Below are 14,557 nucleotides of genomic sequence, written 5' to 3' on the forward strand. Positions count from 1 at the left end.
TTCATGGCAAAATATACTGCTAAGTCTCTGACCAATTTTGAAGACAAATCAGTATTCGCCACTCGTAAGCAAACACAACTAACTTACGTGACAACTGAGGACCCACTAAAAGTCCAATACGGCGATCAGTGAACACATAGTTTGACATATTGGCCGACAAACAACGAAAAATCGCGAGGATTTAACTAATACAAACCTCGAAATTAAACGTTCCCGTTACTCTTTGAACACAGCCGTATACAGCAAATAACAAAGTATGGTGCTCTGAGATTGGCTTTAAATCATAGTAGGCCATTATAAAGTAGTCAGGAGAAAAGAACACAAATTAAATGATGCATTGGTTAACGCTTGATAACGAAGACAAAATCTGTAAAAACATTGTGTTAAACCAGTTGACTGGTAGGCACTCACTAGTCGCCGCCATCGCCACCAGCAGTGCAGCCGCGAGCGCACAGTGGGAGCGCGTGGCCATGGCTGCCGCCGTCGCCGCCTGCTCTGCTGCCGCTGCTGCGACCGCCCGGCAGCGCGAGCATCGCGCACTGGCGAGCCACCTGGCGGCGTCGTGCCGAAACAGGCGTGTGCGAGCGCAGCACACGAGGACGGGGGGGCACCTGGGCGAAGGCAAAGGACAGATTACTATAAGGCAGGGCCCGTGAACGAGTACTCGAAAACGGCGAAGCTTGTCGAATGTTCACGTGCTACTGTCGTAAGCTTCATCAGAAGGAAGCAGGACAGCGAAAATACCACTAGTCCCAATTGGTTGGAAGCCCATGACTCTTCATACAAAGTACTGTTTGGAGGCTTGTCTGTCTTGTCAAGCAGGATAGATTGTGATCTGTGGCATTTCTGTCAAAAGAGCACAACCACGGTGGACGCACAAGCGTTCCGGGGCACACCGTTCATCGTACATTTTTCAACATTGAGCTCCACAGTCGACCATCCTTACGTGTCCACGTGTTGAGCCAACGACATCGTCAGTTACGATTGCAATGGGCACGGGACCACCAGAATTCTATCGTCGACCAACTGAAACGTGTCGGCTTTTCGGGCGAATCACATTTTTGCCACATTACTTCACCGGTCGTCTCCACAAACGCCGTCGCCAAGGTGAACACCAGTTCGCAACGTGCCGCATACCACAGTTGCAAGCTGGTGGGAGCAGTGTTATGCTACGGGAGACACCCTCCTACGCCTGCATGGGACCTCTGGCGGTAACCGAAGACACGTGACAGCTGCAAACCACCTGCATCCCTTCAAGCTTGATGTACTCCCCGACGAACTTTTAAATTATAACGGTCCATTCTGGTTCACTATCGGCCACCATCGTCGCGAATGCAAATCAGCGACGCTTATTTAGGAGAATTACATGACCTCCGCGTAGATATCTAATGCTACATACCTCCACGAACCTACCAACAAACTGTCGGATCGCTGATACACAGAATCAGTCATACATTTCATTCCAAAGATGGGCACACAAGCTATTAAGCAGGTGTTCATAACGTTTTGGCTCATCAGTGATGGATTCGTTCCAAAGATGGGTAAACAAGCTCTTAAGCAGGTGGTCGTAATATTTTGGCTCATCATTGTATGCAGGCAATGACGCAGGGGCGGTGTACCGTACTTAAGAAGGCTACACACGTCAGTAGTAGATGTGTTACGAGCTCGTGGTGCTATCTCCCACTGTCCAAGGACCCAGCAATCCACAACACGTCATGCAGTTCCAGCAAAGTTAATATGCAGGTTCTCATGAATTTAAACTATCATTTCAAAATAGTCATAATTTCGAAACTATTAGGGACAAGTTATGATATTGAGTTGGTGCTCAAATTTGTACTACACCTTCGCTGTTTCACCAAATGCACAACATTATCTTTTGTGGATGCGAACAGGTCTTTGTATGGGAAGCTGTTGCTCTGCTTAGTCTCAACCACTTATTTCTTTTCCTTGAGTTAGCATAGAAACGCCATTTATCGTCACGAGTAACAATAAAGCATACTTATGGTCGGTGTTGTTCAAGATCCAATTGATTACCAGCAAGCAGAGATACCCAAATGGGCACCTGCTGATTTGTGTGATTTTGGCTTGGAGCGTGCGGCACCAACGTACCCGATTTTTGGACCTTCCCCACTGCACGCAAATGTCGCACTGTGGTGGAATGACCACAGTTCATCACGTCTGCTAGTTCTCGAATACACAGGCGTGGATCATCGCTAATTAATGCGTATGACGATCTTCGTCATACTCTGTAGGTCTTCCTGACCGTGGAGAGTAACTAACATCGAAACGATCCACCTTAAAACGAGAAAACCATTTTCTTTGCCGTTCTGTGTCCAATGACACTATTCCCGTACACGACGCAAATGTTTCTGGCTACCTCCACTGCTGTCACTCATCACTGAACTCAAACAGAAGAATGTTCCCATTTTCCCAGTTAGAACACCATATTCTAACATCCAGAGCTCCACTCAGTACCTTCAGGTGATAAAATGACAAAATGTAAACTCAAACAGCAACAATAAACCACAAATGGAAAATGACAATCGATATACAGGGTGAGTCACCTAACGTTACCGCTGGATATATTTCGTAAACCACATCAAATACTGACGAACCGATTCCACAGACCGAACGTGAGGAGAGGGGCTAGTGTAATTGTTTAATACAAACCATACAAAAATGCACGGAAGTATGTTTTTTAACACAAACCTACGTTTTATTAAATGGAACCACGTTAATTTTGTTAGCACATCTGAACATATAAACAAATACGTAATCAGTGCCGTTTGTTGCATTGTAAAATGTTAATTACATCCGGAGATATTGTAACCTAAAGTTGACGCTTTAAACCTCCGACGTTCAGTTGCGTGTTGTAACAAACACGGGCCACGGTCGGCGAGCAGCATCTGCAGGGACATGTTTACGATGACGACCGTGTTTACGAGTGTGGCTGTAGTGCACTGTTGTGGTTTGGTCTTGCTGTCGCAGTGTCCGCATGTAGCGCTTGCTGCTATTGTTATTCTGCATTCGTCTCCGCACGCAGACCAACTGTAGTACACCGTGTTACCAGACGTCTGTGATAGTGTAGTGTTGTAGGAACTGTGACCATGGTGTATTCGAACTCTGAAAAGGCGGAGATGATACTCATCTATGGCGAGTGTCGACGAAATGCAGCTGAAGCCTGCAGGGTGTACGCAGAACGGTTCCCGGACAGAGAGCATCCAACGTGCCGCACATTGCAAAACATCTACCGCCAACTGTATGCAACAGGTATGGTCTTAGCACGCAAACGGGTCCGTAACAGGCCCGTCACAGGAGAAGGGGGTGCAGTTGGTGTGTTAGCTGCTGTTGCCATGAAGCCACACATGAGTACACGGGACACTGCGAGAGCCGGTGGACTGAATCAAAGTGTGTCATGCGCATACCGCATCGTCACCGCTTTCACCCGTTTCATGTGTCGCTACATCATACATACTTTAATCATCGAGTGCAATTCTGTCAATGGGTATTAACAGAGAATTCGTTGCAGTTCTACCTGTTTACCGATGAAGCGGGTTTCACAAAACACGGGGCAGTGAATCTACGGAACATGCATTACTGGTCCGTGGACAATCCTCGCTGGCTCAGACAGGTAGAGCGACAGCGACCGTGGACTGCAAATGTATGGTGCGGAATCATTGGCGACCACCTCATTGGTCCTCACTTCATTGCAGGGGCCCAAACAGATGCAACATACATCGCGTTTCTACAGAATGATCTGCCAACGTTGCTCGAAAATGTCCCACTGGAAACGCGTCGACGTATGTGGTATCAGCATGATGGTGCACCTACACATTCCGCAATTAACACTAGGCTGACCCTTGACAGGATGTTCGACGGGCGTTTCATAGGACGTGGAGGACGCATAAATTGGCCAGCCCGTTCTCCTGATCTTACGCCTCTGGACTTCTTTCTGTGGGGTACGTTAAAGGAGAATGTGTACCGTGATGTGCCTACAACCCCAGAGGATATGAAACAACGTATTGTGGCAGCCTGCGGCGACATTACACCAGATGTATTGCGGCGTGTACGACATTCATTACGCCAGAGATTGCAATTGTGTGCAGCAAATGATGGCCACCACATTGAACATCTATTGGCCTGACATGTCGGGACACACTCTATTCCACTCCGTAATTGAAAACGGAAACCACGTGTGTATGTGTACCTCACCCCTCATGGTAATGTACATGTGCGTCAGTGAAAAAGACCAATAAAAAGGTGTTAGCATGTGGACGTACCACGATAGAATAGCGGAGGAGTGGTACTCAAGCGTCAACTTTAGGTTACAATATCTCCGGATGTAGTTAACATTTTACAATGCAACAAACGGCACTGATTACGTATTTGTTTATATGTTCAGATGTGCTAACAAAACTAATGGGGTTCCATTTAAAAAAACGTAGGTTTGTGTTAAAAAACATACTTCCGTGCATTTTTTTATGCTTTGTAGTAACCATTTACACTAGCCCCTCTCCTCACATTCGGTCTGTGGAATCGATTCGTCAGTATTTGATGTGGTTTACGAAATATATCCAGCGGTAATGTTAGGTGACTCTCCCTGTATAAGCCCACAGCAACACGCCAAACAACAATGCTACGAATTGATGCACCATTCTAATACTTTGTTGTAAAATATCGAGTAGCTCTCAAAACTATTTTAAATTTAGTTCTATCTTAGATTGGACTTGGAATGCATCAAACTGACGATAGACTAGGAGAATGTGCAGTATGTAATCTGGTATGCAGAATTCAAAACTGTGACAATGGTATCACATAATTATAGACGCCATTTTAGCAGAACACGACCTCAAGAATTAGCACAGTGAGATGGATCAAAAACCTTAAAAGGCAGACCTTTCTCTAAACACAGCCCGCACCCTACAACACACACACTCCTCCAGTGCCTCAAGCCCGTGTTGTCATCTTGAAAGCTGCCAGAATGGTGGTGAGCTGCGACTTCACACGGCAGATGGAACGTGAACGACCCGCTTGCTGAGGAGTGGCTGGACAGTGACGGCCTGGATGTCACACCATCAGACTTCTGTTTGTGGTGTTGCGTCAAGGATCCCGTGTAGACGACGCTGGTCGATGACATTCCTACCCTTCTTGCTCCTATCACTGAAGCAATCTGATGTGTTGATACTACAATAATGACCCTCGCATGGGCAGAACTCAAATTTCGCCGTGATGTGCTACGAGCGACAAGTGGGACCTACATTGAAAGTCCGACACAACATAAAAAAATCTCTGAGAGCTGCTTAACGTTTTACAACAAACCACGATGATCTTTCACGAATAGCTTCCAAGTTATTATTTTTTGAAGCCATACGGGACCTCATGAACTCCCTGTATTTTATTGCTGCTCCGAGGCAAAGCTGAAAAGGCCAATAACAGTAAGCGTGTTGTTCATCTGTCATCTGATATTTGTGATACTGTAAGTAAAGACGATGATTTAAGTAGAGTGAAACTGCAGCCTTACGGTGATGACTGTAGTACTGATGTACTCAATCCTACCGTGCCTTCCACTTTATATAACGAGCGCTGATGCGGAAGTAAATTTAATGCAAAATGTTGAATATGTAGGATACACCAAAGCTCAGCTCGTAGAAACTGAAGCATATGATTCTATGTTTCGTAAGACTGATGAGCATCAAGTCTTGGTAAGAAAAGAGGGGGAGAAATCTATCTTCGGAAAAAATCCGTTATTGGGTAAAATGTACTATTATCACCCATTTGTAGTACTGAAAATTTGATAATGGCAAACGAAAATGGTAACTCTGATACTGTAGTTGTTGCAATGTGGTACATTTATACCGACAGTACGTATGTTTACTGAAAAAAGGAAGTTGGTTCCATTCCATGCGTTCATTCTGTAAACATAGATGTAAATTATATTTGCCTTGTCGTTAACGAATATTCTTAACAAGGTAGCAGTTTCCTGTTGTTGAGTAAAAAGAAGTTTGTTATTTGAAAAAGCAGTGCTCGGTTGTGTACTAAAACGAAGACAACCACCCGACAAGTGTGCTTTATGAAATTGGACATGGCTGACATTAAGATACGAAAGTGTGATGGAGAAGGCTACTGGAACTGAAAACGGCGAATGGAATGTATCATAAAATGAAGAATAGCTATACAGTGGCTTCAAGGGCAAAACCAAGCAAGGACAAATCGAATACTTTCGAAGAAGAAAATCTGACTGCAAGGAACTACATATGTGGAACAATTTGGAGTAAGCAACTGGAATTCATGAGAAATAAGAAAATTATATTTGAAATAATGAAAAATGAATGTATTATACTCCAAGGAATCGACAGCACTGCACTGTCTGCAAAAACGAATTGGGGAAACTGAACTTAATAGTTACAGTGACAGAGCAACAAATTTTATACCTGCTGTTGGTTTATTTCTTGATCAGTCCAAGGCATTTGACATGGTCGAGCAGGAGCTGCTTCTTATGTAACTCCAGAAGTGTGGGATTACAGGTGTAGACCACAATTGGTTCCATAACTACATTAGTGATAGAAAGCAATGTGTAGAAATAAGAAAATCCTAACACCCAGGCACTGCAGGTCAGATACACTACATACAACAAATGGCGTTCCTCAGGGATCTGCTCTTGGCGCTGTTATTTTCATATTGTTCATAAATGGTCTCCCAGAACCCATACCAAATGCCAGCTCCTTTCTGTATGCCAAAAAAACAAATATTCTGATAACCAGTAGAGGTGACACAATGCAAGATGCAGTCAATGAAACTACTTGTCAATTACAATATTGATTTGAAGCAAATTGACTACTCATAAATACTAAAAAAATGTAAGCATGAACTTCCACACTAGATAAAATCTTACCCCCTTCAATGCAGTTATATTTATTGGCAAAGATGACATTACAAACAGGTAACACACCAAATTTCTTGGACTTACTATCAGTAACACACTAAACTGGAAACCACATACTGAGGCACTGTCACAGAAGCTTAATATAAACTGTTATTTATTAAGATCATTAAAAGACACAGCCAGTGTAGATACCTCAATGCTGGTGTACCATTCCCTCTTTGTCTTGAGCTCTGGCCTAATCTTCTGGGAACATAGCTCTGAATCTCTCAGAATTTTCAGGTTACAAAAAGAAGTGGTAAGAATAATGAAACGTAAAAAAATAACTGAACACTTTAAACCACTGCTTCAACAGCTAAGAATCTTATCACTGGCATGCCTCTATATAATGGAACTAGCTTGTTTTACAGTACAGCACTTAGAAGCTCTTGACAGAAATGCAGACTGCCACACGAGACCAGAAACAAAAACCAATTACAAATTATAGCTGACAACAAAAAATTATATGCTAATGGGTTTAAGTGTATCAGCATTAAAACATACAACCACCTCCCAACAGATATAAAAACAAGCAAAAACCCAAAAATAATGAGAATTAAATTAAATCAATTACTACTAAAACAGTTTCTATTGTGTACGTGAATTTCTTGAAACAAAATTTTAATTACTTGTAATAAGCTGTTTATTCACTTGCAGATATTTCTACTTAGTAAGATAATTTAATTACTATATCTTATTAATATTCTGTCTGTATCTCATATATGTATTCTGCTATGTGAAGTATGTATCATAAAATTTTAATTACTTGTAATAAGCTGTTTTTTCACTTGTAGATATTTCTACATAGTAAGATTAATTAATTTTTGTATGTGATTTATATTCTGTGTGTATCTCTTATATGTATTCTTCTATGTGTAGTATGTATCACCACTGTCATCTATCATCACACAACACACTTTTTATATATTGTCTGTATATCCCATATGTATTCTGCTATGTGAGTTATGCACCACAACTCTCATCATACACCGTCTTAACATAATTTTCAAATTGACTTGTCTTGTATTATGATTTGCTTTACTGTACAAAATGTATGATCTACAGGACAAATAAAAAAAAAATCTTCAGCCTTTTCTTCCGATTAAATTTCTCCCTGAGGCATTTAAGTCTCGTCTTACTTCTGCTTCCATCATTAAAGCAGGTTTTTCAGTTTCTTTGAAAAAAAATGCGAACAAATTAAAATTTGGGGGCACGAAAGTGACGGAAAAGAAACAGCTCAAGTACATGTTGAAACTGTTGCCAGAATATTTCAGCTATGTAGGGCACTTGATCAGTTATTAGAAAGAATAGGATAAGATAGTCAAATTCGTTGAAAGCAAAATTCAGATGATTGATTTAAAAGGCAAGGATGGAACTGAAGCTGAAAAATATGTGTAGAATACACAAAACATCAGTTCAGAGAAACTGAAACAAGTGATTCCCAGTTTTGTAACATTGACGAGGCTCAAGTCATTTTGCAATAAATGCGTTTGACACAGAAAAAAACGAGTGAGAGCTACGAGGAATAGCTAATTTGTGGATGAGGCAAACAAAGTACCTTTAGAGGGAATGACGTCATTCGGAAACAAGGAGAAATTAATGGACTCGTGGCGTACATCATAGGGCAGCCGTCGCGACAGTTGGGCTAAGCGAGCTGCATAGCTGGTTACTGGATAGTCCTTGTACAGATACTGTTGTTAATTGTGGAAACTATGTATATGTATACATAACTTTAATGCTTTCTGTGAATATCAAAAATGCCGATAGTAAATTTTAGCAGTCAAAAAAAAAAAAAAAATAGGAAGTATAATTAGATATATTCCAGTTCATGATGACGTGATTCCAACCAATATGAGAAATATAGTTTGCGTCAAAGACATGGATAGAGGTTTGATTATACACTTGTAAGTAACAGAAAAATATTTTATTTGTAGGAAACATCTCTAAAAGATTTGATAAGCACAATAAGTTACTAACGATTAGACTGAAAGAAGACAGGCTGTATAAAATGACAATTAGAAATTATAAGGAAGAGATTAATGTTAATAGTGTGAACAGTTAGGATATTATCTCAATAAAGGAGGAATAGATTTGGCAGTGGGACATGTAAATTTTTAAGGTTTGAGTATATTGTGTAAATATCAGGTAGCACATATACGTATTCCCAAAAAATTTAGAGTAAGAATTTATGAAATGAAGCACTGAGAACCATAAGGACCTAAAGTACACTGTCGTCAGATCTTCATGACAGTGAATGCCAGAGAATCCAGTGAGGCAGCTTTTCGTGAACGTTGATCTGTACTGTTTGGAGATACAGCACAGATAAACCTGGCTCACCGTAAGACAAACAGATGCCAGAAGCATGCATACATGCTACAGTCACAAAATCGACGATGGTGTGAAGTTTTCGTGGGGGGAACCACCCTCTCACTTTTATTGATGACAGTAGTAAAGCAGGTACAGTCTACACTGTCAAATTTTAAATTCAGGTTTATGAGTGTTTTGGGGAATGCGTTAATGAAACTGGTAATTTAACTGGTAATAGTATTAAGAAATTCAGGTGCGAACAAGGGGAAGGAACGGTTAAATTCGGATGTTTATCGGTTTACAAGACAACAAGCCGATTATGAATATGTCACGATGCCTATTCTCTGAAACAAGAGTAAATAGGGCAGTTTTGCCTGAAGTAGTTTGTGCAGCTGCATACCTTAAAAACACAAGTTCAGTTAATACTGTTGAAAGGAGAATACCTTTTTTTGGGAAGAAATCTAATGTCAGACATTTAAAGTTATATGGAACTAGTATTTCTGTACATGTACCAGCTTAAACTGTATGGCAGACACTTTACAGTGTGTATCGATTTCCTGTAAAAACCTGGTGCGATATCGGCGTTTCGTATGCAGCTAACACTCCAGTTATGATTTTCTTCATGCTCATAGTTGTACTTTTTTTTCACAGGAATGCTCACCGCGTCAGGCTTGCCCTTCGCAAATCGAGGTGCTTCGTCACCAAGTGGTTGGCTTCACCTAAGAGAATATCCTATAAACGTAAAAACCACAAAAATGATAAATCAAAACATTGCAGGCACCAAAGTTTGATCATCTCCTTTGATTTCTGTAGTTTCCATAGAATCAGATAATTCTTAAGTGCCACAAATAATCTTTTTAAAGCACTGAAACACAGGGTTGGTGTTGTAGTTAAGATACTTTCACATAAGTAATGGTGTGCTCAGTACAGAGTGAAGATTAGATGGGTAGATCACGTAACTCATGAGGAGGTACTGGGTAGAATAGGAGAGAGAAACAATTTATTTGTGGCACAACCTGTACTGGGGGAGGGGGGGGAGGGGTAAAAATTATAGAGAGAAAACGAGAGATGAAAACAGTAAGCAGATTCAAGAGGATGTAGTTTGCAGTAGTTATACGCAGCTGAAGAGGGTTGCACAGGGAGAGTAGCATGGAGATCTGCATCAAACCAGTCTTTGGACTATTGACCAGAACAACAACAACAACAACAACAGCAACATATTTACCGGGCCAGAAACAGCTAGTTGCGTGCTGTCACAGTGTTCACTGTGTGAAGATAAATGCCTTGCCTTGTCGTCAGTAAATATTTCTAAAGGTAGTAATTATTTCCTAATTGGAAAAGAAAATTTCCAAGCAATACTCCGAGCCAGAAGCAAGAATACGAATATATACAACCATAGGTTGAAAATGATGTCAGAGCAGTGTTCGATTTGTGTTTTTACCAGTGGGGGGGATGTCTTAGGGGGTAGTATAATTATATATGTTACTAGCTTGGACCGTGGCGTTACCCATGGTTAAACAGTTATTTATAAATAGATGTTAATGCCGAAACTCACTATTCACGCGTAAGCACTTTCAGAAAAGCCATCCCTTGTTATATCTTTAAAAGTACATTATAGGTAAAGCTTATTTACAAAATCATCTACATACAGGTATACGAGGGGAATTCAAAAAGTAAAGGCACATTTGTGAAAAGCGGTACTTATTCTGATGATAGAAAACTGAAACATGCGTTATTTTTCTACGTAACCTCCCTGGACTTCAATGCAGTTTTACGAGTTTTTTTAGTTCATCAGAAAATACGTTTTTCGGTTGCATCTGTAACGAATTTTGCACCGCAGCAATGACGTCTTCATCACTTTCAAATCTTCTCTGTAGTGCTTCCGTTAAGGGTCCAAACATGTGAAAATCGCTTGGAGCCAGGTCTGGACTGTATGGTGGATGTTCCAGCACCTCGAATCTCAACTCCTTTATTACGTCGGCTGTCCGTTTGGCAGAATGTGGGCGAGTGTTATCTTGCTGCAGGATGACACCTCTTCACAGTTTTCGACGACGTTTGGATCTGATTGCAGGTTTTAATTTCGTACGCAACACATCACATCCACCATACAATACAGACCTGGCTCTAAAGCCTCGTTTACGCTGAGGCGACGTCTTGCAGCATTGTGGCATGCTACGGAAATGTGGCGTGCGTCATCTTGTCGTTTAGTTCTAAATGTTTTGAAATGCTTACCTACTACGTAACACTTTTTCAAAATTAATAAGCAAACATATTAATAGTATTAATAGTAAGACTGTATTAACTACTTTCAGTGTTCGGCTCCACAAATTTAAATTATATGTAAAGTTTTACTCCAGTGCGTGGGAAATAAACATCCCAGGTTGGGATGCATAAACTAAAACCAGAGGAGCGGATGGTCTGATGCAGAGGGGGGGAAATCCCCCCCATCACCCCCTGCAAATCGCACACTGTGTCAGAGTAGCTGCTGAAATGAAAGCTGTACACAAAAATTGTTTTAAACGTGAAAATACTATTTCAGAAGTTGCTGAGAAAAACAGAAGTATAAATTTCTGCTAACGTTTCGACAAAGGAAATCGGATACAGTACAGTAAGATGTCATGCCTAACCGAATAATAGTGTTGCATGGAGGTACGTTGTATAGGCAGAGCCACAGGTTTGATAGCATTGCACAGGAAACAGTTGATGCAGCTGAAGCAGAGAGACATGCACCAAATTCTTATGAGGTAGAGCAAAAATCGTTCAAAATGTTGTTGATCTGCAGTTAGTAACCTATCGACTTACAGTATCAAAACAGACTCAGCTCTCAATAACAATTTCTCAGCTTTTGCATGTCGCCACAGATGACGCCGCAGTCGTAAGATGTAAATTCAGTTGTTTTAATTCTAAGAGAACGATATGGAATGTACATGCATCTGTTACTTTGGTGTGTCATTCGATGGGAAAACAACATGGTGAAACCGGGAAATGATATTGACATGTTTAAAAAGTGTTTTTTGAGGAAACACTGATCGAATGAAATTCAGCAAAATTTGTTAATTGACATCTGAACTAGAATAAGTATCAGTGAGTAGAGTTTGGGGGTATTCTTGGACCATCTCAGCTATTTAGACGGATGTATGGAGGCAAAAGTTTTTTTCTGAACGACAGTCCTCTTTTAACTTGCGTCGCAGCATGATAGCAGCCAGTGGAAATAATTATGGCTAACGTATAAAATTATGTTGAAGTTAACGTTTTGAAGAAAGTTTTCTTTTCCGTTTTTGTAGGAAGAATCTGAACCCAGTCTGATGCATAGCTGATTGAAAAGATAATTTACGTTGCTCACTTCTCGTGTCGTTGAAAGTTAAGCGGAGCTACAGATAAAAGGCTGACTTTCTCTTTGGTGGCCACAGCATTAAGACAAAGAAATGACATTCACATTTCCTGTGGGTATTAAAAGATGATTACTGGTTTTACTTCGAGAATTAATTCTGTTTTAGCGGTAATTGGCTTTACAACCTCTTCTGAAATCCCGTTATTACAGTGAAATACCTCAGTTTGTTTTTGGAGCATTGGATTATAAAGCAAATAATACTTCTATCTCCACAGATAATTGTACATATACACTGGGAGATATTGCTTCTGATGAAAGGACCTTAGCAGTATCTCCTGCACTCCACGTGACACCATTTCCATTTCTTATTGACCTTTTATGTCTAGCGTGTGCACAGTCATTTCAGCCTTATATTTCATGTAACAACAACTAATTTTTTTTTGATACATAAGTTTAGTTAGATTGGTACTTTTCTTGCGCCATATTTCTGTTCTTTATTGTCTCTATTTGCTTCTTGAGGACCTCCATTTTTTTTTTATCTGAAGTTCATGTGGATGGATTCAGACGTGATTCAGTACTAATTGCCTGGTCAGCTTTTCTCTTTTCTCGATGTAATGAATGCAAACTTGCTAAGGCACTTTCTTTCAACCCATATCTCGTTTAGTCTCATATTATGACGATGTAAAGTCAAACATAAACAACCAGTATACCAAATGTTGACAAAGAAACATGCAGAATGACAAAAAGAGAAATTTTACTGAGTAAACTTTACCATAGTGAAGAAATTACTTCCTATGTAATCTCCTACAATGTTAAAATCCCTATACAGCATTCTGTGTGTTATTTACATGATATTTACATACTTTGTATGAATGATCTGCATTTGGAGTCAAGCACCTAGTCAAAGAGAGGTCCACACACCTCATTACTTACATGACAGTACAAGCGACAGTTGCCAAGTAGTGAAATAGTTTGATTTTCAATCATACGAAGAAAAAGGAATTGCCGGCCGATGTGGCCGTGCGGTTCTAGGCGCGTCAGTCTGGAACCGCGCGACCGCTACGGTCGCAGGTTCGAATCCTGCCTCGGGCATGGATGTATGTGATGCCCTTAGGTTAATTAGCTTTAAGTAGTTCTAAGTTCTAGGGGACTGATGACCTCAGCTGTTGAGTCCCATAGTGCTCAGAGCCATTTGAACGAAAAAGGGGTTGCACTATAAGCAATCAACGAAGCTAACGATGGATTTAAATTATCTACATATCCATAGCACTATCGGATATCACCCAGCCAAGACGAACTACTTTACGTTTTTTGCCGTGCTAGAGCTCAGTTATCTTTTTGCTAAAGGGTCAAGTTCTCACTTGCAGCTGAATTTGATATAGTTTCTAATTGTGTACAAGTCTGTATCACGAAAGAAGAGGAAAACGGATTTTGTCTCCGAAGAACTCAAAACAGTGCACTACGAGTTGTAACAGGAAATAAGTTGTCCTTGGTAAAGAGTCTTAAAGGCAAATTCCCAAGACCCGCATTCAAACGTATAAACTGCTGGAGAAAAAAATTAGTGCACCTGGAGAGACGACGTTGATTTTGATTCGATTACGGAGTACGCCACCTGGGGACAGTAGATGCACTGATAATGGTTTCAACGTCGTCCACCAACGGTGGCATAGCTACCAGAGTGCCAGAAGGCTCAGCGTGGTGGAAACGCGTGAAGCAACCAGCCAACCATGCCGCCTATGTCCAACTGAGCGAGTTTCAAAAGCGTCAAATTGTGTTCCTCCGAATGGATTGATGGTCCTGCCACACAAGTTGATGATGTTGGTATCACTGGTCACGTGAACATCCCCACAGACACTGAAAGGTCGAGGGCCCACAGGCAGTACGGGCACGGAGACCTCTGGCCCCTCTTCCACTCACACGCCACTGCATCGGCGATTGCGGCTCGACTTGTGTCGCCAGAGGATCACTTGGAAGATGGAATGGCGCTCCGGGGTCTTAAG

The 14,557-nt window shown here is 41.1% G+C and overlaps 1 protein-coding gene across 1 annotated transcript in view; it reads right to left on the reverse strand.

Moving 5' to 3' along the window:
- The window catches only part of LOC126210024 (brachyurin-like), a 149,355-nt gene that overhangs the window by 131,376 nt on the left and 3,422 nt on the right, over positions 1–14,557 (reverse strand). Inside the window, exons 2-3 of the mRNA XM_049939128.1 lie at positions 9,888–9,958; positions 412–611 (exon numbers count right to left, since the gene is read on the reverse strand). Of these exons, the coding sequence (XP_049795085.1) occupies positions 412–611; positions 9,888–9,958 (271 nt within the window). The remainder of the gene's footprint in view (positions 1–411; positions 612–9,887; positions 9,959–14,557) is intronic.

This window comes from Schistocerca nitens, chromosome 10 (genome assembly GCF_023898315.1).
Source record: "Schistocerca nitens isolate TAMUIC-IGC-003100 chromosome 10, iqSchNite1.1, whole genome shotgun sequence".
Taxonomy (NCBI): Eukaryota; Metazoa; Arthropoda; class Insecta; order Orthoptera; family Acrididae; genus Schistocerca; species Schistocerca nitens.